The sequence below is a fragment of the Lytechinus pictus genome, chromosome 7 (assembly GCF_037042905.1).
Source record: "Lytechinus pictus isolate F3 Inbred chromosome 7, Lp3.0, whole genome shotgun sequence".
In the NCBI taxonomy this organism is placed as follows: Eukaryota; Metazoa; Echinodermata; class Echinoidea; order Temnopleuroida; family Toxopneustidae; genus Lytechinus; species Lytechinus pictus.
Genome location: NC_087251.1, coordinates 16,510,301 through 16,535,299, shown reverse-complemented (window position 1 = coordinate 16,535,299; position 24,999 = coordinate 16,510,301). Strand labels below are relative to the sequence as shown.

Here is a 24,999-nt window from a genome sequence, read left to right as displayed (position 1 = left end):
TCATTGGGAGGCCGGAGTATATTTCTTTGTAATTATGATGCAAATAAAATGGACTTACAAGGTATACCAATATTTTATAAAGATATGTTGAAAGCATGGCAAGATTTGGATCAATGTAGAAACTTTGAGGAAAACAAGATCAATCCTGTGATTTTTAACAACAGATTTATATGTCTTCATAATAAACCTTTTTTTGATGTTGAACTCTTTCAGAAAGGTATATTTCAAGCATCAGATATTATTGTAGGAGGTCAACTAAGACCAGTCTCATATTTCCATAACCGGGGTTACACTGCTGATAATCTGCTGATGATTCAAAGAATTTTTTCTGTGATTAAAAAAGAATGGATACAAAGTGATTTTATAGTTATAGATAGTGAAAATTTTCAAATAGAACTGAAGATCTTTGGTTACCTACATAAATTTATGGATTTAAAAGCCAGATATATATATAATTACTTTATTGAGCAATTTCAAAAAGAGTACACTCTAAAGGTTTATGATGGACATTGTGAATATGATCTTGGAATAGGGGAGTTGAAAGAAACCTTTACAAGATTGAAGAATGCTTTTATATGTAGTAAACAAAGGGAGTTTCAGTACAAACTATTACATGGGGTAGTGTATACAAAAGAGAAGCTCTTCCAATTTGGTTTTGAGTCAGACAATTTTTGTTCTTTTTGTAAACAACAGGTAGAAACATACCAACATTTATTTTTAGATTGTTTAAAGGTTAAACAGTTATGGAAGGAGGTCATCAAAAAGCTTCATTTAAAGGAAGTTAGGATTGATGATTGGAAAACAATTTTCATCGGTCTATCTGGTAAATGTGTGAGAATACATGCAATAAACTGTATAATCTTTCTGCTAAAACATATAATTTTTATTTCCAGAGGAAATGGCGAACCACCGTCCGTACAAAAAACAACAGATATGATTAAAGGTTACAGAAAAGAAGAATATAATAAAGCCAAGAAAACAGGGAATTTGGGAGTACACTTAAGAAAATGGGAACAAATTGGTGCATTTCTTTGACTTATCATTTATCGTATTATATATATTTTTTTTTTTTTTTCAATGATACAAAGTTACAGATCGACAGACCAGAACGGATGTGCTACCTGTTGTATGATGTGTGTGCGTGAGGGTTTTTGTGTGCGTGTATGTGTGTGAGGGTGCGTGGGTGTGTGAAAGATTATATATATGTAATCTTCCTCTAAAAGGAGCATAGAGTTTCATGAAAAAAAGTAGTTTATTTGATTTGACATAATTTTGATATACAAAAAATATTGAAATAATTTTATGCTATATTATGTACTTTTTGGGGAAGAGTTATAAGAGATTTTTTTTTTTTTCACATTAAAAAAAAAAATGTTTCACATTGTCATAGAAGAGAAATTTGGCAGTTTAATTTCATTTGTAATCATTTTAAAAATATTTGTAATCTCATTGATATTGATATATTTATTTGTTTGATTGTTTATTGATTGTATACATGCAAAGAATCTTTATTTATATGAATTGTGATTGTCAACTTATTGATTTGAAAGAGGAAGAAAATAAAATATTATTCAAAAAAAAAAAAAAAAATGAAATGCAACCTGTTGATTCTTTTTCTACAATTTCCGACTTAAATCGAGACTGTTCGATAGGAAAAATCGCATTTCAATCGTTGTTTGCGTGATTTCCACCGCAGTACTTGGACGGACAGACGGAGTATCTTGGCCAAAATTTGGAGGTAAGCATTAAAAAATCATTTTTACAAATAATTTCAAATAAATTTATAATATAAAGCTAGGTGATTGTTGTAAATTACGTATAGGAAATATGTTGAACTTTTTGACATGTTTCATTCCCTGACATTTGTGTGATGAATGAAAACGTCAAAATGCACTATGAAATCACATGCGTTGTGCGAGGTTACTAACCTCGCATGTTGTGTGAGTAGGCCCGTGCCTAGTCTGCAGGCACAGACCCTCATTGGAACTTTGGGCATAATCGTGATATAGTCCCCAAATCCAAAAGTGGGGATTATTAGAATCACACCTACCAGAACGCATGAAAATCACTTCCTTTCTCCAGAACACAGTCCCCAACTCTCGCACAACTCTGTGGCAAAATGATAACACACACAAATGAAACACACACTGTATGTACCGGGTATATAAACACTAGGGTTCTCTCCCTATTATATACTCGTGATCCAGTCCCCACTCAATGGGAAATCCAGTTTGATTTTCACGGCGGTGGGGACAGTTCCAACAGTATATATACTCGTGATCCAGTCCCCACTCAATGGGAAATCCAGTTTGATTTTCACGGCGGTGGGGACAGTTCCAACAGTATAGTATTCTCGTGATCCAGTCCCCACTCAATGGGAAATCCAGTTTGATTTTCACGGCGGTGGGGATAGCTCCAACAGTATTCATACTCGTGATACCGTCCCCTCACAACATAAAATCGTGCTCGTTCAACAAGGGGATGGGGACAGTTTCCTGATGCATTGTGACAAGGATAAAACATCTTAGGGTATGGCTGCGGAAGCTGAGGGAGGGGGGGGGGGGACTTCAGCCCCTACCTTTTCCCAAAACATTGTGAATCCTTCTGAACTAAAATCCTATAGAAATGCCTTCACATAACATAAAAGTGCAGTCTTTTTTCCAGACCCGGTTAATTAAAAATTGTAATATAAGTTCAAAGTCTTTTTTTCCAGACCCGGTTGTTAAAATTATAATATAAGTTCAGTCTTTTTCCAGACCCACTTTTACAAATCATTTCTCAAAGAGTAAAAAAGTAATAAAGATCCCCAATCTCTTATTATTGTTAAATAACATGGAAATATAGCGTAGTCTTTCCTCCAGACCCAGTTATAAAAATTGTTAAAAACACAACAAAACAAAAACCCTGCAATCTTATCAACATTGAATAGCACGGAAATATGGTGTAGTCTTTGCTCCAGTTATTTCAAAATAGGAAATCACGAGAAACAATAAAAACAAGAAACAACCGGGTCTGGAAAAAAAGACTTTGGACTTATATTATAATTTTTAATTAACCGGGTCTGGAAAAAAAGACTTTGGACTTATATTATAATTTTTAATTAACCGGGTCTGGAAAAAAAGACTTTGGACTTATATTATAATTTTTAATTAACCGGGTCTGGAAAAAAAGACTTTGAACTTATATTACAATTTTTAATTAACCGGGTCTGGAAAAAAGACTGCACTTTTATGCTATATATGAAGGCATTTCTATAGGATTTTAGTTCAGAAGGATTCACAATGTTTTGGAAAAAGGTAGGGGCTGAAGTCCCCCCCCCCCCCTCCCTCAGCTTCCGCAGCCATACCCTAAGATGTTTTATCCTTGTCACAATGCATCAGGAAACTGTCCCCATCCCCTTGTTGAACGAGCACGATTTTATGTTGTGAGGGGACGGTACCACGAGTATGAATACTGTTGGAGCTATCCCCACCGCCGTGAAAATCAAACTGGATTTCCCATTGAGTGGGGACTGGATCACGAGTATACTATACTGTTGGAACTGTCCCCACCGCCGTGAAAATCAAACTGGATTTCCCATTGAGTGGGGACTGGATCACGAGTATATATACTGTTGGAACTGTCCCCACCGCCGTGAAAATCAAACTGGATTTCCCATTGAGTGGGGACTGGATCACGAGTATATAATAGGGAGAGAACCCTAGTGTTTATATATACAGTGTGTGTTTCATTTGTGTGTGTTATCATTTTGCCACAGAGTTGTGCGAGAGTTGGGGACTGTGTTCTGGAGAAAGGAAGTGATTTTCATGCGTTCTGGTAGGTGTGATTCTAATAATCCCCACTTTTGGATTTGGGGACTATATCACGATTATGCCGAACTTTGATCAACAAGTGTGCCTCCATGCAAAGACTAGCACATACAAAACTTGCTGTTCCAAGGCGAGAGAGCCTTCAGTACACAAGGCATGAGTAGGCTGCACATTCAGACCCTTAACTCGAGCGAAGGGTTTGCCCAGCAGACTAGCCCGTGCCTGCGATTATTCTGTGTGCAGGGCGGCATGTAATGCAGCCATGGGTGCAGGTGCACAATCACCGACTCCGTGGAGCCAGTTAGTGAATGATTTTTACTCTCTAACTTTGGAGCCTCCTGCCCTGGCTACGCCACCCGCGAAGCTGCGGTCGGCACTCATCTTATTATTAATTTAGCTTGGTTAACTCCTCTACTCATCACACCAACACAGAAATCAATAGGTGGGAACATTAACAAAAAAAAGGAAAAGTTAATCAACATTATCAATGACTTGACGATAGAATAATACAAAATATTTATCTCTGTAGTAGCAAATGGGCAGTATTATTGAAATCCAAGCATAATCAACATATTTACGAGTCACTTACGTGATAAAACATGCTTGAATTTGAAAGATCGACTCCCGCTTCGCGACCGGTCAGCAAGGCCAAGGGGCAACAGAAATAAGAAAGAAAATAAACGCGTATCGGTATGCGGGTTGACATGATCATATTGCTATTGCCGATCTAGAGTCATGCAATCTAAACTGTAAATAAAGATTTAGTATTCCAGAAGATTTGCTTTTCCATGAGATTTTTTAATCAGCAATTCCATCAAATCTTATCCTACTGGAGTTTTTTTATCACAATTGAGATCAAATCTTCTAGTCACTTATGACTATACGTATATACTGAAGAAAATTCCGAAATACTCTTATTTAGACACATGTCTTCCTGAGATTTGAGAATAATTTTTGAAAAATACCAATGATGTTGTCTTGTCTTTCCGTTGATGCCCACAATCAAAGTGTTGATTATTATGGCAAAGTTGAAAAAGGTTGACTTGGATTTATCCTACTGTACTGTTGAAACATTTGATTTTTTTATCAAGGAAACTGGGGAAATATACATGCCAATAGGAGGGATCATATAGAGCAAATTTATTCGGAATGAGTTTCTGTATAAAGTTGATTGGGGAGATCCTCCAATTGCGTTTTTCGCCTGATACTGCCCCAGATGACCTCACCGGATTTTTTTTCCAATGTAAAATATAAAAAAATATGACATTTTAAAGTTTCGTTTTAATTTTGCCATATATATTCTCATCCTGGTCGATATGCAAATGAGGAGACTGATGACATCATCAACTCATTATTTCTTTCATTTTATTTCATTACATGAATATGAAATATTCTCATTTTTTCCTCGTTGTCACATGAAACGAAGTTTTAGTCTTCCGTGAACATGTGTAATCATCATTGTTTTTAAATTTTGTGGTTTAAACAAAAGAGTCCTTATCGTCAAATCTGAGTGTAAAAATTTAAATATTGTATAATTCAAACAATACAAAACAAAAGAAATAGGGGGACATCATCGACTGCATATCACTGTCTGAGTTGTGTTTTGTGAAAAATAAGTGAAACCTTAAAGTGTCATAACTTTCTTATTTTACACGAAATTTTCAGTGTCTTTTTATTCAAATAAACTTTTCGTTGGTGTGGACTTGACCTTTAAATATCACATTTATGTATGCAAAATTTCAACATAAACATGATAAAGTGTCCATATATCACTGGCGTAAATCCGTGTTGATGGGTGGGGGGGATGACTGAAATATTTTGGCTTTTTTTTTTTGCAATCATGTTTTTAGATATGCAAGGAATTGTCATTGATATGTCCACAGTGGCGTACCGTGGGTCACGGCATTGGGGAGGGGGGCACCAGCAAAATGTTTGAATCACTGAGTGAGCGCGCTCAGTTGCCAGTTATACTGACCTAATAGAGACATTTTCTGGACAATGTCATTAAACGGATATGCATCTCACTGATCAAATAATGCGAGCGCGAAGCGCGAGCTGATTTTTTTTTATATTCACACCGAAAAAAAGACATTATAATCAAATTTGTGTAATCATAAAAGGTCTCGCTAAACAATACGAGCGCGAAGCGCGAGCTGAAATTTTCGTATATTTTGACCCCAAACAGCGAGATTTTGAGGAATATATTTTAGGAATCCATTAAGAGTATGCATATCTCACCATAGTCATCTAATGCGAGTGCCAAGCGCTTGCTGGTTTATAAGAATTACATCTGAACACATGAAACACTTTTTGTAGTCATTGCAATCATGATTATCATACGCATCTCACTAATCAAATATTGCGAGCGCAAAGCGCGAGCTGAAAATTTAGATAATTCAGACCTGAAGTTGGGCAATCTAAGGTTTCTTTGTAGGAATTAACTAGGACCATACGTAATTCAATATCCAAATGATGCGAGCGCGAAGCGCGAGCTGAAAATTTTTTATATTCAGATCAGAAGAAGGGACATTTTAAGGACTGATTTTAGGAATTCATGAAGAGCAGACATATCTCACCAATCCACTAATGCGAACGTAATCACGGACAGGAAATGTTTCATATATACGAAGACCTTAACATGGGGCAATCACTTTTTGAGTCATGAAAAAGAAGCATATGTCACTACATAAAACAATGATAACTCAAGTGCTAGGAAATATATTTGGTTTATATTGACTTGAAAACGGGATGTTTCAGTACAACAGGATTATATATCTCGTTAACAGACAATGCAAGCACCAGGAACAATGAAGACGTAGGCCCTGGGCAAATTATGTTTCATGAAGTTATGATAAAAATGTTTCTTATGTAATGTAATTAACATAACATAATTATAATATAACATTATAATAAATAATATTTTCTTCTTTCCCACTATACGCTTCTCTTCCTTTCTCCCTCTTTTCTCCTTTTCCCCGTTTTTTTTTTTGGTCAGCCGATTGGGGGGGGGGGGCATGTGCCCCCCATGCCCCCCCCGTAGTTACGCCACTGTATGTCCATATGGCAAATACCCCTCCAATATTATTATCTTTTTTACCCCATGACGGTTTAATGGTTTTATTAGAGATAACATTAAAAAAGAATTGACATTCCATCTTAATCCCTTCCCAAAGACCCCAACATTGATGAATTGGAAGAAACGGGAGTTTCTCTTCAATGTTATAATAAGGACATAAGTATTTCGTTTGAAAATGGTGAACTGGCTCTTTATTTGCATCTTATGATTCAATAATATTGTTTTATTTGTTAAGCGGTATTTCAGGTAGAATTTTCACCAATAAAACAATTATCTCTTGTGATTTTTTTTTCATTTCTTTCGTAAAAAGTGGGGGGATGTTTGTACAGGCCATCCCCCCCCCCCCTCTTCGAAAAGTGGGGGGATATATCCCCCCATCCCCCGGGATTTACGCCAGTGTTTCACACAATGATTGCTAAACTTTATAAGATTCAAGACCTTCATTATTTGTTATCAGGTTTTGATGAAATTTTCAGCAGTTTGCTCGGTGAATATTAGTCTATTTACATGTAAAATCATTTTAGCCCGGAGTATACCCGTTACTTTAAGAACAGATTTTACATGTGGAAAATGGATGTAGGCTTAAATTTAGGGAATTCCTGAGTACAGTGGCAAATGATCCTATATTGAGGGATTAAGAGAGGGAAGACATTGCTGGCATATGGTTACTTCTTGATATGAGTTTTATTGTTGCGTCGGGCAATTTGGGATTTCACAAGATATTCTATACTTTTTTCATCGGGCAACCAATGGAGCTACTTCTCGTTGGCGAGTCCATATCTTATAACGCTTATAATGTATCCTGGTCCCTGATTCCACGCCTGAGTCTTAGAAGTGCATGGCAGGGGCAGATTCAGCTTTCGCCGAAAAGGGGGAGGGGGCATTTACATATCCACACCTTGTCGGATCGTTTTCATTATGTCCTCTCTAATTTAATTTAAAGACTAAAGTTTTAAGTACAATTTAGTTTATTCTTACTAACAGGATTAGGTATCTCATGAACCCTGAAAGTAAACATATGAGCGCGATCAAGTGCTAGCTAAAATTTTTATAAATTTCATGTAATTTAACCTGAAAATCAACGAAACATTTGAAGCAATTTTGGTAATAGATACGCATAGATCTAACTGAAAGCGAGCACGAAGTGCGAGCTGCAATTTTTAATAAAGGCCTTCTGTTCATAAAACGGTATCCTCAGTTGATTTCTCTTTTTTATCTCACGCACTCAACAAGAATTTTTCTTATTATTCCCCAATTATTTTATGCACTTTCCTTCCTCCTCTCCTTCATTCCCCCTTTTCTTCTCCTCCTTTTCCCTTTTTTGTGTGTGCTGCCATTAGGGGCGGGCGGGGGGGGGGGGGGTGCTTCGCCCCACCGTCATGGTTGGGGCCTAGCCAAAAATGCCAAAACGTTTTGATGGGGACCGCGGACCCATTAAAGAAATAGAAGACATTTCATTTGCAAATTCCATCCATAGGCCCACAGGGATTTTAGTCAACATGTTTTACTCCATAATCATTCAACAATCATTCAACTTACTTTGACCTCAAGTTCGAATTAGTTAAATTGATAACGATAAAACTTGTCAATTTATCTTCCTCTGCGCCACGCCCACGCAACGCCCTCTTCGCGTTCACGTGGCATACGACGAAGTAAACATAGCAGCAGCGCAGCCCCAGCTCAGAAAACTGTACCGTATTGCGTAAATTACCATACCGTATTGCATAACGCAATTGCCGTTACCTATATATCGGTATCCATACTTCATCGAAACACAAACGAAGTGCGGTGTCATCGCGTTTTTGCTCGAGTCGAAAGCCTTTTTAATTTCATTTTCGACATCATCTAGATTTGAGTTTTGAAGTAAAAATGGTTGATAGTATCTATCGTACTCGTTCTTTGGGAGTCGCGTCAGAGGGTATTCCCGACCAGTATGCAGATGGAAAAGCAGCGAAAGTTTGGGAATTCTACATCGGCGGCCGCAATGAAAGGATAGACGTTTATCGGAGCTGGATCACCCAGCTGCTCCGGGAGAAGAATTGCAAGCGTGTGCTTGACGTCGCTTGTGGTACTGGGTGAGTTCCTTTTCACGTTTTCATTTGTAATTCACATGCAAAGTGCAGTTCATACTCTGTATGAATGATGGGAGATGAAGTGTCCATATTTTACTCACATTTTAGAAACAAACTAGCCCCAATCATATCCAAGAAAAAGTTCTCGTATTTTTAAAATGACATTTACACACAAAAAAGAGCAATATTTCAAAGAACCTGGCTGAACTAACAAGAACTTTGAGAAGTTCAAGTCTAATCAGCATGATCAGTGATCACTCAATGAATTATACCAAAAATCTTTGTCACTTTTCAGATTTATTCTCTTGTTCTGTGAATGATGACCTTTAACTCATAATGTTGATGATATGAAAGTTGAAGTTGGAAACTTCAATAGTCTAGACTAGTACTAGTAGTGGATGTATTTTTTATAAGATTTCACATATCAAAAATTTAATTTGGTTGTAAGATGCCAACCAGAATAGAAATGAATTATGTTTTTTGGTATAAAACCATTTCTCAAGCAAGTTTGTAGCATCAGTATGCAATCATTACATGTGTAAGGCCACCGCACACCTTACGACTGTTCGCGGTCCGATTTTGGAACACATCACATTTTGCTCATTTTCTGAAAAAATGAATGGAACATATCATTTTATTTGAGGTTAAAATCAATTGAAAGAATACTAATATAACCATTTTGAAAGATTGCAAGCTTTTATTTTGGAGTAAAGGCCAAATTAGTTTCAAATCCTAGCCATCGTACGACTGCTATGAAGTCATTACGACTAGATATTTAAATTTGCTTTTATTCTAAGAAGGATGATAGAATAGTCACAGATTTGAACATAGGTATTCGTACGATGATTTAGAACATAACACAGTAAGATATTCCATGTCTCAATATGAGCATCAAATTCTACTAGGCCTACATTTTATTCTGAAATCGGGTCGCAGACCAATCGTAAGGTGTGCGTAAAGTGTTTATTATTAAAGAAAAAGAGAGAGAGAGAGAGGGCCCTACATCAAATGTATAGAACCCAAATTTTCACAAAATCAATGGATGAAAGAGTTACACCTAAAAGTCATGATATTCAAATATTATAGGCCTAAACCTTTTAAAAGCTGTAGACAGATCAGGGGGATACAAAATATATCAGACCAAATCATTTATATAGTGAAATAGGACAAACAATACGTTAACTGTCAAGAAAATTTAAAGAAGCATAGCTCTCAAAAGTGAAAGGTAAAGTCACACTCTTCATCAGTGCCCATGATGTGACAAAAAAGAGAATTCAAAATCAGTTTCTGAAACAGTCATGAAAAACAGGTCTGTTCATGGGCATACGGATTGTGAAACTCACCTTTCAAAGAAAGGAAAATCTGAAAAGAGCCTCACTGCCAACAGTCGAAGTTTAGCAGTAAAAAGTACCTGAGTAAAATAGAAATAGTCTGCTTCGGCAAATTAATAAAATAATCACAAATGGTTTAGTAAATGCCGTAGAAATAAAATCATAGCTTTTAAAAGGAGCATACGTGTAGCTCTCAAAAATGAAAGGTAAAGTCACTCTTAGTGCCCATGATGACAAAAAAGAGAATTCAAAATCCATTTCTGAAAACGTGAAAAACACGTCTGTTCATGGGCACACGGATCGTGAAACTCACCTTTCAAAAAATCAATGCACTGAAGATGGAAGAAGCGCACTGTAAAAGACGCATCTATAGACGTGTTGCCATGACTGCAAGGTGACAATGGAGAATCTCCGGCTCCAAAACTGGAAAATCTGAAAAGGGCCTCACCGCCAACAGTCAAAGTTTAGCAGTAAAAAGTACCAGTATATATTTCTCTACATCTGTGTTTAAGGCGAATTTTTTTGTCTTCTTGCAATGTTCGTAATGCACCTTAACGCCCTCTACCTTCGTCTTTACGTCTATATGTGTATTATGATGGAATAAACCCATTCGTAGACTTCGCCCTTTTGTAGGATGTAGGTATATATATAATAAAGTCAAAGTCCTATGGGCGAAAATTCGTTGAAATTTATTGTCCATGGAGTTTTGATACTTTTCTTTGTTTGAACCTATACATGTATATATATAAAAATAAGAAAATTATCCTCCAATAGAGAGGGTGTATCCTACATTGTAGTGAAGCAAAACATTAGTGGAATGAACATTATGGAGCATCTGACAAACCTGCAAATCCAATTAATGTCTATGGCAAAGACAGCAGAAATTTAGGAAATGAGTCCAGTCCATAAAATTGTCATATGTATGTTAAATGACTTGCAAAGTTTTCATTTTCAGATAATGATGTTCTTCAATGTCTTCCATTTCATGTTTGACTTTTATTTTTCTTATAATTTAACAGTATTGATTCTGTGATGTTACTGGAGGAGGGATTTGAGGTGGTTAGCGTTGATGCCTCTGACAAAATGATAATGCAGGCTTTCAGGGAACGATGGAGTCGTCGCAAAGAGGATGCTTTTGATAAATGGGGTAAGCAAAATTTGGGAAGTTAATGTGTAATTTCTAGTTTAGTCTTGATGCTGGTGTTAGATTTTTTTTCATAGCTCTTTTGCTGCTAATCTTAGTTTTATTCAAATCACATTTCTTTAAAGTTTAACACCAAGCGAGATCAAATGTAAAATTGCTCCAGTGCAAATATGAAATCCCCCATTTTCTTTGGTGCTATCCCTTAGTGATTGATGGTTGTAACACTTTCAATAATCAAACCCTAATTTGTATCACAGCATGTGTACCAATCGAGATGATATTTGATATAGGTCCTTCCTGTAGCAACTTTTTCTTGTGGGTACATGTACACTATACAAAGATAATAATGTTGTTTTCGAATAGAAATAATACATGCATCATTCCAATACTGGCCATGATAGTGGAATTCCTGAATTTGTTTTTTCTTTTAAATCCGAGGATACTTAAGGCAAGATGATGTAATAGTAGAATATCATGGGTGTAAAACTAAGATGTCATATTATTCAAGTGGGGGAATGAAACAGTAGTTCAACATTCTTGAACACAGCTCTTGTGTTGAGTCTGAGTGGTTAAAAATTCAATAATGTTGGATTTTCAAGTGCATGTGCATCTCTTTCCACAACTGGCCAGAGGAATATGAATATATATTTTTTTTGAAATAAATCTAAAGTAAGTTATTTTCTCATATTGTACAATGATCCAATTGGCAGTCCTGTTCATAAATGATAATTGTTTGTGTGTAGTAGGTGAGATAGCAAAATCTAATTTATGCTGTTCAAACATTATAGAGTTTGCTGACATTCCAAAGTCCATTGGAATTGAACATTTGTTTGCTGAATCAGCAATTTCTGTTCTAAGCTGTGTGTACACTGTACAGCTCTCTGCTATTAAATTGAAGCATTGTTATTGGCAGTTCACAAGGTGATGGAAAGGCTGAATTTGGAAATTGTATTATCGTTAGTCTGTGTTCTTGAGCTTCAATGCCTTTGTTCAATTAGCACTTTTTTAACCCAATAAATTATTAACCAGATACACATATTCTAGCAAGTCATGTAAGTCATGAAGTCATGAATTTAACAATATTACATAATTTTACTATGTTTTCTTCAAGTGTACATGTATGTGATATTATATTTTTTCTGCATCTCTTTGAAAATGTATGAGAAGATATTAAAACTACATTTGAAAGTTTGTGAATTACACAATACATTATGACATGTATGTACATAGCACCATGAAAGAAAGATGGTACATGAACACAGACCATTAATGAAGGCTTAATACGAACAAACCAATATTATACCATATGAAATATTAAAGGGGAGTCTGACACAAATTACAAGTTTGTATTTTTTTTATTTGACAGGAATATATAGAGTAGTAGACAAGTCAAAATAGGAAAGTTGCAAGTTATCAATTTGTAAAAAAAAAATCATTCCTCTACACCCCCTTCCCCCGAAAACAACCCCTACATATACATGATTGCTGCATTAAGAAAAATAAAATCTTTATGAATTGACATTCACAGTCTGTGTATTGAAATAAAAGACAGAAATTCTAGTTATACCTCAAATTTTTTATTGAAAAGAGGACAAAACATAGCCCAGGTGGAGAGTTGCACTTAACTTCCATGGATACCTTGATTTTGATTGGCTGCTCAGCCCTGTTACCATGGTAGTTGCTGTAATGTTACCATTGCCGAAAAATCTTTATGATTAGGAACCCAGGGGGGTGTTTCACAAAGATTTAAGTATGACTTAGAGTCGCACTTAAATTTCTAGTTGCACGCAGTATAAAAGGCATGACAGCATTGCCTATTGGTCAGATCATGCCAAGAGGACGCGCCCCACTGCGTATTGATCGATAAGATTGCGCGTTGCATATCATGTACGCGTCGGCATTTAAGTGCAAACTTTGTCATACTTAATATTTGTGAAACACCCCCCAGGTCTGTTCTGATGTGAGACAGCATTTTGCTGCAGGTCATTTTAATGGCGAATATGAAGCTTTGTTACCAGTTTAGCCATGTTGAAATCACTTATTAATATGCATGTCATGAAGAGTGAAGTATTATTTAAAAGAACTAAATACCAGTATGCATGTATCATATACAGGATAAAAAAGACTGGTGGTAATCATCAGTTAACAAGTACACCACACCAACTAAAATATTTGTCTTCGCTATCTTTTCTTTTTATCACAAGTATAGCTGCCCCTTGATTCTTACTATTGTTTATATTGTTGTATAATGAATGAGATGAACCTCTCAACATAAATACATATAGTTTCCTTTTAGTTATTACCAGGATATATGTTTTGAAGTGGGGTTACCATTTTTTTAATTGCCTTTATTTTTGTGTTATTAAGTTACATGTTCATGGAAATTAAATGAATACTATATTAAACATAATTTTGAAATATCATTTTGTAATATCTTGATGCATGCTCAAAGTTAAAAAATAATGACATTAATATTTATAATGATGATGATGAGGAGGAGAATGATAATGATAATGATGGAGATGATACTGATGATGATAATAGCAATTATACAGTAGGGGAGACCAGGGTTAGTTGGAACATTTTTGACAAAAATGGCTGTAAAATCCAAATAGATTTTATTCGAGAAACAATCAATATATCAGCTTGAAGCATATATCTAAGGGCTTCAAATGTACCCCATAAAATTTTTAACTCTATTATGGTTACTGAAAAAATCCACCTTGAACAAGACCATCGCAAACATTCCAACTTACCCTAATACGGGGTAAGTTGGAACATGGTATGGGGTAAGTTGGAACACTGCATGGTCAATTAAGAATTATACTTAAACAACTTAAAACTGTAATATTACATGGTTTTAGCCTATTTGCTTTATTTTATTCAAGTTCAAAATAATAAAGTGTGGATTCGTTGAACTTATGTTTTCTATTATACAGCCACTCACGCAAGCAGACTGTGTAGTAGAATTCTGCATATTTGGGTGTGTTTGATTTTACATGCAATTAAGTGTACTATCAGCAATTTCATGTACTTCTGCATCAAATTTATAAGACAAAAATAAATTGTTTATATTTTTTTCATTAATTAATTATGCAAATGAGCATATGAAATTTGCCCTAAATTTGTTGTGTTTTGTATGTTTTTGCCTTTACCTCTATTTATTAAGCTAGAAGAATGCTAATTTTTGGTGAGAGTATCAATTTTCACATTTATTACAAATATCCACCAAAAATTGCAAAAAATAAAATATATGTATTTTTTGTTTTTTTAATTTTAATTTTTGTTTTTTCGAACCTTTGTTTTTTCCGATGAACTTTGTCGGGACTCTTTTGCGGTCATAAATAGCATAAAATAAATCTATTTGAACCAACAAAAGTAAAAAATAATCATACATTTATGACTTTTGGTTGAAAAACACAATTTGAATTGACCTTGTACATGGAATCACGTTTTTTAGCAATATTGGGTCCAAACTTGCACGTACAAAATGTTGCGTAATTTCGAAACCGCGCACACAGGCATCGCAAATTTGGTCTCAAATGATGCGCAAGACTTGAGAGTAAAAAGTCAGCGAGCAGTGTAGTCAAAAAATTTCGCGCGACGGCATAGTGACGAAATTTCTCAAGGGGGGGGTCAAATTGACCCCCCCCCCCAGTTTGATAAGGGTTAATATTGCATTAGGGGCCTACAAAAGGCCTTAAATGCACACTCAGACCTAACTGATAAACAAAACAAGCATGGTATACAATACATGTTCAGAAGAGTGTGAAATACTTTATATATTTTTTTCTCATATCCATTGTTTTTATTCATAATTATGTTTGGGGTAAGTTGGAACATGTTCCAACTAGCCCCTTCAATTTTGTTCCAACTAACCCCGGAGGCCCATTTGACGTTTATAAGCTTACAGCACAAAAAAGGGACTTCACCATGGCATATTAATAACCTCATTTTGTAGCTTGGTATAAGTGTCTAGATTATACCCCCAAACTGGCCAACTTGATCTATAAACTTTTCTGAGATAATCAATCATTTCTGAAAGAGAAAAACATTACTCAGAAGGTCAAAAAACAAAAATTCCTTTCTAACTTCACCAGGCTTGTTGCACATGTGTTGTCTGTAACATGGTGGATGGCTATTGTTAATGACAATAAATTGAGGGCAGTATTGCAGAAATTTTAAAATTTAAAAGACGTTAAAGAAAATTACAATGTTTCAACTTACCCCATGTTCCAACTAACCCCGGTCTCCAGGGGCGTCGATCCATTTTTCAGATTGGGGGGGCGAAATCATTAACGTTCCAAAGGCGCTCGATCGTACAAAACACCCACCCACACACACACACACACACATATATATATATATATATTATATATACACACACACACACACACACACACATATATATATATATATATATATATATGTATATATCTATATATATGTATGACTCATGAGACACAGACACGTATCTCACTACACAGATAGTACGAGTGCCGAGAGTGAGCTCAAATTTCTTTATATTCTGAGCTGAAAACTTGATATTCTAAGCATTTTTGGTACCAATGATTAAGATTTGTATCTAAAAGAGAATAGATGCGAGCGCGAAGCGCGAGCTGAAAATTTTGATATTTCGATCTGAAAAAATGACAGTTTACTGGACGTTTTTGATAAAGAACAAGCTATATATCCAAGAAAAGATTATTGCAAATTGAAGCAGTTCTTTTGAGGCTTAGAACTGAAAATGGGACATTTACATTCACCAATTTAATCATGAAAAGTATGGGTTTTTGCTACAGAAATGATGCGAGCGCGAAGCGCGAGCTGAAAATTTTTATATTCCAATCTGAAAAGCGGACATTTTGAGCACGATTTTAAATAAAGAACGAGTTGTGTATCTCAATCTCGCTTGCTGAACATTACAATCTTGTTTTTTTTTAATGCATATCCGGAATTATTGGGGGGGCAAAATGATATGTTTGCCCCCCCAATATTTTCATTGGTGGGGCGATCGCCCCCCCTGCCCCCCCAGGATCGACGCCTCTGCCGGTCTCCCCTACTAATGATGATGTTATGTTGAATTAAAATAATGATAAGTCCTTAACAATAATGCTTATAATACACATAGTAGTAAAATAATAGTAACAAATTGTGAATTTAACATTACGATATTCCTTGATTTTAAAAAGACTTTCTAAAAGTTATTGCTTACCATTGTTACTACTAAACTTTGATTTGAATACAATAAGTTTCATCGTAATTATTCACTGTTCAATCTAATCCACCAACAGAAATTGAGGTAGCCAATTGGTTGACCCTTCCAGATGATCTGCCATCGCAAGAAGGCAAGTTTGATGCTGTTATCTGTCTGGGAAACTCCTTTGCCAACCTGCCAGACTTTGAGGGAAATCTGTCCAACCAGCGCTTGGCCCTCAAGAATTTTGCAGATTTCCTTCGTCCCGGTGGGATGATGATTATTGACCACAGGAATTATGATGCCATCTTGGATACTGGCCGTGCCCCTGTCCACAATATCTATTATCATGTGAGTTCAGTGTTAACATCCTCATGATTTGTATGTTTTCTTGTATGAAGGATTAGATCTCAGATTGGTTAATCATTTGTTTATTTGTATTAATATCAATATACATATATGTGGGATAGTTTCAACCCACAATAAGGGATTCACAAGACTCAAACATGTTTAGAGAAGCAGTTTAAGTTCCTCATGTGTCCAATTCAAATCATGGCCAAGATGACCATTAGAAATTTGACACCAAGTTGAAAATTGTTCTCCTTGTGATGTCACCGTACTTATGAAAGTGAAATATCAAACTTGGCATATTTGTCGAAGTAGATGACGTATGCTGCCTGACTAAGAGCAGTTTTAAGTCACATTTAAATCATTTAGAAATCCCACCAAGGTCTCATCTTGATTTTTGTCTGCTTTAGTCTGTATTGGTCTATACTACGGATATAAGGCTAGCCTTCCATTCAATGTCTCTTCTCTTTATCTTGTGTTAGGGTAATTGTATCAAGGACATCCAGACTTCTACCCTCTACGTCAATGGTAGACCTTCCATGGTTACCCTGGATTACTTCATCGACATCAACGTTGCTAAAGAGGATATCAAGAAGAAAGGACAACTTTCAAAGAAGAAACTGGAGTTTGAGCCTGTCCAACCCATTATGAAGTAAGTCACATGGACTCTTGTTGAGCCAATTTTGATGTACAATACATTTTATCCCAAGGGTTATAAACTATTGAAATTAATGTTTTTAAAAAGCCCTGGATTATAATTTTTTTAGTCATGATATTAAAAGGCTAATTTTACTAACTTGTCTCCATTCTAATCACAATTTGCAACGTATGTAGTTCACTGAATAATAAAATTGTGAAAGGATGCAGTCTTCAACTATTGGCAGACCTCAAAGTGCAAATTTTAGTTCCAAATGCAACATTTTTGTGGAGAATTCCCATATGTTTGCTTCAGCCTGTTCTGTACATAAAATGTCAATACATATAGGTGCCTCCTTTGTCAGAAAATGGAAACATTAAGATGATATCTGTACGAGTTGGGTGTTTTTTCAATTATTTATGATCGTACAAAACTACACTATTTATCAAACATGATATTAAACCTGCATGGATTTTTATTTGGGAGCACATCACTGTTTGACCCTGTTTACATTGTTCACTGCAGTAGGCTCGTTGATGTATCCATGATATAATGTTGATATTTCACTCTTGTATTCCCTTCAGGTTCCGTCTGTCTTATTACCCACACCGGCTGAATGCATTCACGGAGCTCCTCAAGGAAGCCTTTGGTGCCGAGTGCAAACATGAACTTCTTGCCGACTTTAAGAAACCCAGTGAAGTTGCCCACCCGGCATACTACATACACTGCATTGAAAAACCATTCTAGTCCATGGTCTTACTCTACAGTAGGAGCTCTGCACTTCATATCAGAATAAGCTCTGAGACATGGATGAGGGTTAGGTTGAGTATTGAGCTTGGAGTCCATGGTGGAAGTACAAAGGTGTTTTATGCAGTTTCTTGAGAGAATTGTGATTATTTTCTTGGTAAACTTGCAATTGATTTAGCTGATCACTTAAAAAGATCAAATCATGAATGTGCACTTTGGGAAGGTGTGGCTAATAAATGTTTTTTGCTATGGTTAAATAGGATCTATCTAACAAATGAAAATTTCCACTCTTTTCTTCACTTATCTTAGTGATCTCGATTATGAGGATATATGCATGGAAATATTCTTTAAAATTTGATCACAGTGTCTGATCATAAGCAATCAACTAGGACTGCCTAAATGTACTTTATCTTGGATCCTACCTCAGACTGGCTTAAACTAGGCTAACCGATATTTGAGTCTTCCCTTTTAAAAGTGCTTGAATGTTATAGAATGAGTAGGATATACTGGGGAGTTTGCAAATGAAGTACTGAGAATATACTTCTTAATTGTATTAATCGATAAAAAATGTGTTGCATGTGGATTTTAATAGTCATCTTCATTCAGAATGAAGTATTCAGTTGTTTAATGCTGTATTCACTTAAGTAGAGATTGTTTGTATGCAAATTTGCTAATTTGCATGTATAAACAGTGATTAAGAAGTTTAAATTACATCGCCAATTTAGTGAATATAGTGATATATTCATTTTTTGTTCCATTTACTGAAAGATACTGATGCATTGAAAATGGTTGCAGTATGTCAATATATATATATATTTTTCTTTTGATGTAGTTTGCATCATTTTTAGAGTTGTGCATCAAAAGTTATTGGACCAAATCACAAAATATGGTCAATTGTCCCTGGTGGTTAAAAGCTGGCATGGTGTATGCAGGTGCACACGGTGCACTTGCATTTTAACCTATACATAATTAAAGTGACATTAGTAGATCCTTCGGTTATTTTCAATTGGTCTAATGCCAATTCGTCTAATTACCATCTCGTCTACTATCATTTGGTCTACCATCAGTTCGTCCTCTATCCACAGGGTCTAATTGCTATTTCTTCTAATAACCAGTTGGTCCATATACCATTTGGTCTAATTGGACTAAGTGTTAATTGGCAAAATGAATGAAAAGAAAATGGGTATTAGACCAACTGGTTATGAAACAAAGTGGTCATAGACAAAGTAATTATTGGTCCAAATGGTTGTTAGATGAAATGTTGATGGACGGAATGGCATTAGACTAAATAAGGTAGACTATGTGAGGATTGGACAAGTTGGCAATAGACGAATTGGAAATTTACTGATCCTTCATATAGATGATGTGGAATATGTAAAAAAATGTGTCCCTCTCCTTACAGCATACATGTATAATCATACTTAATAAGAATACTTTTGATCTGTCAGCATAACTCTGCAGTATTAAGCTGGTTTGACGGTACAACCTGTAAATGGGCAGATACCTGTATATATGCAAATGTTTGTACCAAAATAGTAAATCCTACAGAGATAAAAACCTGATCTGTGGTCACAAACATTATGCAATTATTTATCCAATCCGTGTACATATTTGCACCACAGGGACAGCCTTTGCAGGTTGAATTTTCGATATGATGTACTATTCCTAAATACTTGTGAGATTGTGCTTGTAGGCAACCTGTTAAAATGCATGGAGTTGAACATTCCCATGTTTTAGAAAACCTGTGAATACCGTTCAAGGTCATTTGTGCCAACACAATCCATCCTATTCTAGAGATATTTCCTCGATCTGTTTATTTGGCAAAGACATAACAATCAAAGCTTGTGATTGGATTTAGGATTACGGTTTAATATGAGTACAATGCATATGGAGATCATGTAGTATTCAATTGTGCAGGGCCAGTTTCATAAAATTGTTAATAAAGTTATGCATAAGTTCATTAAAAACTGGAATATGGTGTGCAATATTTGACCAAAGTTTTGCTGTATAATTACATCTAAACTTGGGCAAATATTTTTCTTGTACGGTTTGTTCACAGTAAGAATGTCTTCATCTGCATTACTTAAGCAATGCATTTAAAAATGAATGAGAGCTTTATTTGTAACTTTTGAACACCTTTATGAAATTGCTTTTGTGTACATTTCTTTAAGAGTATGCAAAATTGCAATTGCAATGAAACTTGTCTATATAGACCATGCAAGGGAAACAAGAACAAGTTTGACAGTAATTTTTTTAGAACTGAAGATGGAATAATGTCCAACAATGTTGAAACCATAAAAGTGATTTCAAAATGGCAGTAGCACTGAGCAAATGTCATTTATATGATAAAATGATACATATCATAAATGCTATTAAAGCAAAAACTGACTTATCTCACAGGATGTCATTTTCTCTGGTTATGTACCATATGGATTTGATATTCTGATGTCAGTTGCTGTAATTCTAACTTTGCAAAAACAAATTTAAAGGAGAATGAAACTCTTGGAGCAAGTTAGCTTTTGTGAAAGCAGAAAAATCAAAGAATAAGATCAACAAAAGTTTGAGTAAAATAGGACTAGCAATAGAAGAGTTATGAGCATTTGAATGTCGAGATCACTAATGCTATGGAGATCCTCCCATTGGCAATGCGACCAAGATCTATGATGTCACAGATGAACAACTCTCCCCATTTGGACACTGAAAATATACCCCAAAACATCTCTTTTTGCTCATTCTAATCATATGACAAACGATTCATCAATGATATAATGTTGTGAAACCTCTGTACTTGTCCTCTCCTATAAAGAGAACACCTCACCTTGTGATAGACTCTATAAAAGTGAGAATATAAGTGAAATAAGTACTAAAGTAATGAGGGAGTTGTACGTGTGTGACATCACAGATCTTGGTCGCATTGCCAATGGGAAGATTTACATGGCATTAGTGATCTCAATATTCAAATGCTCATAACTTTCTTATTATTCATTCAATCTTCCTCAAACTTTCAACGATATGTTTCTTTGATTTTTCTCTTTGATATGGATTCAGCTGGTTTCAAGGGTTTCATTCTCCTTTAATGTGCAATAAGATTTTGCTTCATGTGTTGTTAACTTGTTAATTTTACTGTGTTGGGAGATATTATTTCAAACATAAGTGTCTTTATAAATGAGTCTGACACATGTAATCATGTTTAAAATCTATAAAAAAAAATTTTGAGTAAAACATTTGGTCAACTTTTGGGATAAAAGGGAGCATGCATATTTGTAGGGTAAAATTTTGTCCCATAATGTGTAAAATATATTTCTATTGGAGTATCGGCAATTCTTAAGCAACATCAGGAAGAGATTGCCGAGCGTTAAGTTTCATTTTACCCAATAAACATGCATTTTATCCTTTTATCTAATATTGATTGATTTTTTTAAAAGTTTCATTAGGTTCAAAGAAAAGTGAAGTGAAAAAGGTAAAAAAAAAATTAGAAAATTAGAGCTTGGTCTATGAGCATATTTTTAAAAAATATATAAGCATTTTTATTCTTTCAAAGGATTTTAAAATGAATAGAAAGACATGAAGGTCTTGTCATACATTTTCCTTTTTGAGCGAGACTTTTTGATATCTGCACAAAGTATGTGTTGGGTGTTTAGCATAATGGCATAATGAGCTTTGCATGTTTAAATTATTCTTCTTGTGAGAGAGATATGTCTTATTTGAGGCCATTTTGAATGCTGTGTGTGTGTTTGAGGTCACAAGTGTGAAGTTTGAATGAAAAGTGTTATATTATATTTTCATAGCTTTCAATTTGAATATTGAATGGTGTAGGGTTTTGCTTCCCGAGAAAGTAGTCCTTGGATTAAACTAAGATTGGTATAATCTAATAGTCTTGCTTTTAATAGAAGTTATACATATTTCATTGATTATAAAACAATTTGTTTAGGCACAATGTATCAGCAGTCCATATATTATGTATGTCCTTTCTGGAATGTATGGTTCTTGTGGGGCCCCGGACTTTCGAAAGACTCAAATCAAATTTTAAATTGCTATTTATCTTACTTTATTCAAGTAAGATAATTGGCAAACTTTATTCATGTCATTTCCTTGTTTTTCTTGTTTTCTCTCCCTTCAAGTGAAATGTTATTATAATCAGTGTAGATCTTGTGATTTAGGGTAAAAATTACAAAAATTTCACATCAATTATCTTTTAAATCAGTTGTTATATTCTTTGGATCAAGTTCTCCAAAATTTACAATGTAAATATAGTTAACTTTGTCCCCGTTTATCCACATTAGTTTAAACATCTTTGTTTGTATGATGAATATCAATCCATACGTAAAGAAATTTGTTTAAATCAAAATGTTTTTCTTGTATTTAGTTGAGTTTTTTTTTGCCTTTACACAGTTCCACTATTTAAGTCTTTATCCATTTTTTCTTGGTTACAGTACAACTTTCTATTCTACATTCCTTTATGTTGTATTATTTTTGTAAATTTAAATGATTTAGTAAATTTTGATATAACACATGTTTATTTGCTTTGTGTTTTAATAATAATGCAGTACTCCGATGGAAGCATACCAGCCTCATGATGGACATAAAAAATGAAACGCACTAGACAAAGAAATAAAGGAAATGCTTAATCGTGAACTGATATTTTTGTGTGTTACTATCTCTTTGGCAACTTTGGTTATTGCACTCAATTAATTCTTAGATTGGCCTGCATTGGATGAATGATTGTTCTAAAATTTAGTTTAGTCAATTATTAATTGTCACGCATATATATATAAATAGAAATATGTTTAGATATATATAAAACAGAATAAGTAGACATATTGCATTGTAAAAATGTAGAATATAATTTAAAACTTGGGTGTATCTTCATCAGTGTGCATTCCAGTAAGTAACAACTTCGTATCAAGCATGTGTAAATAATGTGTACATAATGAAAAACTTTATTCTTATTGAAAAAATGAACACTTAATAAATATCAATCGTTTAGATCCACAAGATATGAAAATTTCAAAATCTTTTGTTTATTTTGAGAGCCAGTAGTGCATCGAGAGAAAGCGAGTGAGGGAGGGAAGGTGGTTGGCAACTGCTTGGGGAATTTATTTCAAAAACTTAAGCGGGAAATCCAAACTAAGCAACTAAATTATTTTTGCAAAGGGAGAAAAAAAAGACTAGAATACTGAAATTTTGAAAGAAATTGGGCAAAAAATCAATTTGAAAAATATGTAAACCTCAATTCGGCAAGTACATTATGATAAGTGTTTAAATCAAAATGTTTTTCTTGTATTTAGTTGAGTTTTTTTTTGCCTTTACACAGTTCCACTATTTAAGTCTTTATCCATTTTTTCTTGGTTACAGTACAACTTTCTATTCTACATTCCTTTATGTTGTATTATTTTTGTAAATTTAAATGATTTAGTAAATTTTGATATAACACATGTTTATTTGCTTTGTGTTTTAATAATAATGCAGTACTCCGATGGAAGCATACCAGCCTCATGATGGACATAAAAAATGAAACGCACTAGACAAAGAAATAAAGGAAATGCTTAATCGTGAACTGATATTTTTGTGTGTTACTATCTCTTTGGCAAAGCAACTAAATTATTTTTGCAAAGGGAGAAAAAAAAGACTAGAATACTGAAATTTTGAAAGAAATTGGGCACAAAATCAATTTGAAAAATATGTAAACCTCAATTCGGCAAGTACATTATGATAAGTGATCAGGACTACTAAAATTCCATTTGAAATGTATTAAAATATCAGGAATTTGTGGCTCATTGACAGCATGGTTGTTCACTGACCTGAAATAAGTAAATATTCTGAGTAAAAGTTATGAGATAGAGGTAGGTAGTCCCTATCCTACATTGCAGAACATTTGAGATCTAGTGGAGGCGCGATAGCTCAGTCGGTAGAGCAGGGGATACATATTCAGGTGACCCGGGTTCGATTCCCACTTGGTGCGCTAGTGCCCTTTGGTAAGGCATTAATCCTCATTACCAGGTCCTTCGGAGAGGACCTTAAGCCGTCGGTCCTCTGGTTGCTTGCTTACAAGCATTCATGCTTTCTTAGCAATCAGGTAAAAAAATCCCCACCAATCACCAATCAAAGTCTGCATTTGTATGGTGATTAGTACTTTTGAACATTCATAACTTATTTATCATATGTACTATTTTGTTCAAGTTTCCGCTTCTCTAATTTTCCTTTTCGTTTAAAACAATTTTTTTTTTTGGCTGGAATTCTAAAAATTCTTCTAGACACCTTTGAATGCTTCCCACTACAGATTTAGAGACTAATCTCCATTTGTGCTTGACCCCAAAATAATGATTTGTAAATCAATGCCATTTGTGTTGATGAAAAGAAATTGATTAAAACATGAATAAATAATTGATGACTAGAATTAATAGCCTAAATAAACAAATACAACAGTACAGTGTATAAGACTAGCTTTATTTGATTTTATAATTATATGGATTTACTTATGCAATATCTCTCTATTTAAAAATATCAATATATTTGTCTTCATCTACAAAAGTTACCAAGTAAAATAAAACATTAATCAAACAAAATGTGAATTACTGGTAAACTTGGTGTCCCAGGATAAACAGAATGATGGGTTTTAAATACTTTGCCTACAACAT

General features: G+C 34.7%; 1 protein-coding gene across 2 annotated transcripts; it reads left to right on the top strand.

Annotated features, from left to right (window-relative positions):
• The first annotated feature begins 8,543 nt into the window (after positions 1 to 8,543).
• Positions 8,544 to 23,356, top strand: LOC129264872 (glycine N-methyltransferase-like). Of its 2 annotated transcripts, XR_010294104.1 has the most exons (6): positions 8,568 to 8,960; positions 11,308 to 11,435; positions 16,727 to 16,980; positions 17,460 to 17,629; positions 18,199 to 20,818; positions 21,421 to 23,356. XR_010294104.1 is itself a non-coding variant. In XM_054902829.2 (5 exons), the coding sequence occupies exons 1-5, from the start codon at positions 8,755 to 8,757 to the stop codon at positions 18,359 to 18,361; spliced, it is 921 nt and encodes a 306-aa protein (XP_054758804.1). In that variant the 5' UTR covers positions 8,544 to 8,754; the 3' UTR covers positions 18,362 to 20,190. The 2 variants fall into 2 exon arrangements, 1 of the variants encoding a protein (XP_054758804.1); XM_054902829.2 differs by lacking the exon at positions 21,421 to 23,356 and having other exon boundaries at positions 8,544 to 8,960; positions 18,199 to 20,190.
• The last annotated feature ends 1,643 nt before the right edge of the window (positions 23,357 to 24,999 follow it).